The 4,625-nt window shown below is 50.1% G+C and overlaps 1 protein-coding gene across 1 annotated transcript in view; it reads right to left on the bottom strand.

The window, feature by feature from the left end:
• Positions 1-4,625, bottom strand: part of AGL (amylo-alpha-1, 6-glucosidase, 4-alpha-glucanotransferase) — a 60,323-nt gene that overhangs the window by 10,513 nt on the left and 45,185 nt on the right. Inside the window, exons 25-28 of the mRNA XM_006763107.2 lie at positions 3,934-4,165; positions 3,292-3,467; positions 2,131-2,233; positions 267-492 (exon numbers count right to left, since the gene is read on the bottom strand). Coding sequence (XP_006763170.1) covers positions 267-492; positions 2,131-2,233; positions 3,292-3,467; positions 3,934-4,165 — 737 coding nt within the window. The remainder of the gene's footprint in view (positions 1-266; positions 493-2,130; positions 2,234-3,291; positions 3,468-3,933; positions 4,166-4,625) is intronic.

Raw genomic sequence — 4,625 nt, 5'->3', positions numbered from 1 at the left:
AAGTCCCACCTGCCTGGGCCCGCTCAGCCGCAGCGACATGCTAGATACTTCCTAGCGTCTCCCCTGGTGCCCATCCACTCGGGCGTCTCTGCCCCTGTACCTCCCAGGCCCCACTTCGGGCAGCGGGTCTCAGCGCCGCCCTCCCTCCCGGCCCGCAGGTGCCAGGCAACCAGCGCTATCTGAAGGGTCCTTAACGGCGTCGGATTCTGTATGAGAAGCCGAGTCATTTTTCGGGAAAAGCAGTGACAGCGGGAGACGGGCTTTACCACTGTGCCAGCCGGCAAAGGCGCGGAGTCGTCGGTGGGGTAGAGCCGGGCCACGGGGCAGCGGAGGAGGTCCAGGCCGCCGGGCACCAGGCGGCAGTAGTCCTGCACGCACTGCAGCCACCACCACACGGCGTCCCGGCAGTTGTACCTGGCACACGTGCCTTCGCCCAGCAGGTTGGGGATGAGCCCGTGCCGCAGGGTGCCGGCGAAGGCCAGGATGATGTTCCTGCAACAGCAGAAGCACGGGGCTCACTGGACAGGGCCACGAACCACCCCGGGAGGAACCCAGACAAGAACGTCCCCCGGGGTGCCGGTCATGGGGTGCGCCTTCTCTCCTGCCCTAGTTCTTGGGGTTTTCACGGAGGAAGTGGTCAGGGCAGACAAGGAGCACTGGGTTAGAGGTCAGAAGCCCGCTCACAGCCCTGGCCTTGTCGCTGACTATCGGTGTGGCTGACCTGCCCTGGGACAGGGTATCACCTGTAGAGTCAGGGATGCGGCTGGGAGATTTGTGAGCTATAGAGTCTCCTTTTGAAATCCCTGGTATTTCAAACATAACACACTCTCTATTATTTAAAAAAATATATGTGTATTGATTTCAGAGAGGAAGGGAGAGGGAGAGAGAAACATCAATGATGAGAGAGAATCATTGACCGGCTACCTCCAGCACGCCCCATACTGGGGATCAAGCCTGCAACCTGGGCATGTGCCCTGAACAGGAATCGAACCAGTGACCTCCTGGTTCCTAAGTTGATGTTCAACTACTGAGCCGCACTGGCCGGGCTGCACTCTATTCTTTTAAAGAGCTGATATGAAGAGCAAAGCAAACATGTAAGAAAATAAATGGGTAAAAGCTGACCTTAAAGAACATGATTAATTTTCAAAAACCAGGAAGAGATACTTTATATTTATTTATTTATTTTTGTTTGTTTGTTTTTTGAGATACTTGATCTTTAAAGTGGCAGTGGGTGGCATGGCATTCTAAAAAGAACAGAAAACTAAGAAATAAGCAGGCAGGTTTCAATTCTAGTGTTACCACCGGTATGCCTCGGAAAGGCATTTACCATGTCTAGGCCTCAGGGCGTTTTGGCTAAACCACTTAGAAATGTAAAATTCTGTATCTCAATTTAATGCCCATCTCTTATATCACAGCACAATAGGAAACTTCGTATTTTCCACAGTGAAAAGGTGTTCGTGTGGACAGTGACGCTTCTGATGAATAAGAGCTGAGCTCGGCCGGTGCAGCTCAGTGGCTGAGCGTCGACCCTGCACCAGGAGGTCACAGTTCAATTCCCGGTCAGGGCACAGGTCTGGGGCGTGGGCTTGATCCCCAGTAGGGGGCGTGCAGAAGGCAGCTGACCAATGATGTTTCTCTCTCATCATTGATGTTTCTATCCCTCTCTCCCTCTCCCTTCCTCTCTCTCTCAAGATCAATAAAAACATATTTTTAAGAAAGAGCTTAGCGTGTGAGCGATCTTCCCCATGCAGAGCCATCCCTACGCTTGAAAGTTGAACACAGAGACCTCTGCCCATGGACATGTGTCCAGGCGTCCCCCCAAACGGCTTTCCTTCACGTCCCCCCACCTCACAGCTGGCTGTGGCCACAGGACGGCGTTCAGAGGTGAAAGAACAAAAATGGACTGAGGTGTGCTCAGTGCGTGAACGGAGATAAAGGAGCAGATCTGACAACAGCCTGGCCTGCATGGTGAAGCACTAACCTCACAGATGTGCACAACTTTAAACCCTATGAACACGTGGAAAATGAAAATAAAACACCGAATGCTGAGAGCAGACGCATGAGAAGGCAGGTCCGAAGAGCAGGAGAGGAGCGTTCAGACAGACCTGCGCCTTTTCTAGGCACACCTACCTGGCCTCCATGTAACGCCCCGTGAGCAGCAGGAGGCCTCTCAGTGCGATGAAAGTGTCCCGGCCCCAGCAGCGGAAGATTCCAGAAGAAAAGTGAGGCAAGCCTAACCAAAAACACACCAAAGTCATATGTTAATCCACATTATCTTGTCTGTCTGTCTTCCTGCTTGTTGAAGCCAGAACTCTCTCCTCTATCTATCTATCATCTGTCTATCTATCTATCTATCTATCTATCTATCTATCTATCATCTATCTATCTATCTATCTACCTATCTAAAAGCCTAATATGCAAATTGTCCCCTCGGGAGTTCGACCCAGAGACGGGGAGTTCGACCCAGAGACGGGGAGTTCAATCGCTTGCTATGACGTGCGCTGACAACCAGAGGGCGGTGCAGAACAAAGGAAGGCTCTGGCCAGCATGGGGAAGGGAGGCCCTGGCTGGCAGCCGGAAGGCCCCGATCGGCCCTGATCGCAGGCCAGGCCTAGGGACCCTACCCGTGCAAGAATTTCGTGCACCGGGCTTCTAGTAGAAAATAAGATCCAAGCTAACAGAAACCCCACTGTCTCGTTTACCAAAGTTCATTGAGAGCATAGGCCATTGTAACTGGCTCAGGTTTCAATGCCCTTGCAGGAAAGAATGCCAATAACAACACAGTTAAAGCACTTGATGGCAGCCAGACACATAGTAACAACTTATTTAATGGACGTTTTGTGTTTTGCAGTCTGTAGAGAGCCTTTTCATGATTTCTTGGTCATTATAAGGTTGGGTTAATTTTTAAAAATTGGGGAAGAAGTAGAATATGATGGAATAAAGGTAGTAAAACATATTTCATAAAAAATACAAAATGGCAAGAGTTGAAAATTACAGAAACATGCAGGAGAAAAAGATTAACCAGCCACATTAAAAAACGCACGTAACTATAAATGCCCGTGGCACAGTAATAATTACACGGGAAGCACGGTTATAATGTTTACAAGTGACCCTCAGTGAAATCTTGCTAAGCAGCCACATAAAAATCTTGGATAACGTCATGAGTGTTTTTTATTTCCATTTTTAACAATAAAGATAAATTAAAAAAAATAAAAGTAACAATCTCTTCCATAGCTTTTCCTCTTTGAGTTATTCTGACGTACACAGTCCCACCTCATACGCACGCCTCACCTGCTGCCAGAGATACACAGCACTGCTCCCGCTCTCGCGTGGCCTCGTTCAGCCTGTAGGGCACATCGGGCAGGGCCGGGGAGAGCCGGGGCAGGCAGGGGAACCTCCCCACCCCGCACATCTGCACCGAGCCCAGCGAGAGGTGTTTCACGAAGGTAGAACCATTCTGGACGAAGCTGCAAGGCAGTGGCAGGGTTGAAAGTATTGTTTGTAGACACACAAACATTTTATTATTTACTTATTTTTTAAAATATATATTTTTATTGATTTCAGAGAGGAAGGGAGAGGGAGAGAGAAACTTCAGTGATGAGAGAGAATCATTGATTGGCTGCCTCCTGCATGCCTCCTACTGGGGAGTGAGCACACAACCCAGGCATATGCCCTGACCAGGAGTCAAACCAGTGACCTCTTGGTTCATAGGTCGATGCTCAACCACTGAGCCACACCGGCCGGGCAGAACACATTTTAATATCTAAGCTTTTGTATGCTCCAAATGACAGGAGGCTAATACTGTTACGACCCACTTACAAATGCTCTCGGCTCTCTGCGTCTGTTCTCTCTACCCGGTCTTCTCAGAGCACGTATAAACAGACCGCACAGGGCTTCTGCACAAGCATGCCTATTCCCAGGCTTTGGGAGTACCTGGACATCTGCTTCCAGGCTGTGTCCAGGAGCGTGGTGTAGGTGCCAATCAGTATGGCGTCGAAGTAGCACGGGATCAGGTAGCGTGGGATCTGCTTCAGGTAGAAGAACATGGCCTGCAGCCACTTACCCACCTGCAGGGGACATGATGCAAAAAGCGCATGGGGCATGTCTGCAGGCCAGCTGTGGATTAAAAGGCAAATCCAAACCTGCAACTCTACTGACCAGTTATCTACCAACCAGGTGCCCGTTTATTAGAACTGAGAGATAATGGGAAAATGTTTCAGGGTAGCAAGCCATGTAAATATTATACATATGACATGGTAACATGTCTTACTGTGCGCTTGTTCAGTATGCAAATACTAGAGGCCTGGTGCACAAAATTGGAGCACAGGTAGGGCCACTGGTGATCAGGGATGATTGGGGCCTTCCTTCGCTCCATGCAAATCCCTGGTGGTCAGCGCACGTCATAGCGATCAATCTCCTGGGCAAACTCCCCTGGGGACACTTTGCATATTTTATATATATATATGTATGCCTAAGCGACCATTACAACTGAACAACCAAATGAACGGTTGGCCAGTTGCTATGACGTGCACTGACCACCAGGGGGCAGATGCTCAATGCAGGAGCTGCCCCCTGGTGATCAGTGCCCTCCCACAGCCAACCTCCCATGGCCGGCCGGTGGTGTC

This window comes from Myotis davidii, unplaced genomic scaffold (genome assembly GCF_000327345.1).
Source record: "Myotis davidii unplaced genomic scaffold, ASM32734v1 scaffold217, whole genome shotgun sequence".
Taxonomy (NCBI): Eukaryota; Metazoa; Chordata; class Mammalia; order Chiroptera; family Vespertilionidae; genus Myotis; species Myotis davidii.
The sequence above is the reverse complement of the archived record's forward strand: the minus strand, read 5'-3'. Positions and strand labels throughout refer to the sequence as shown.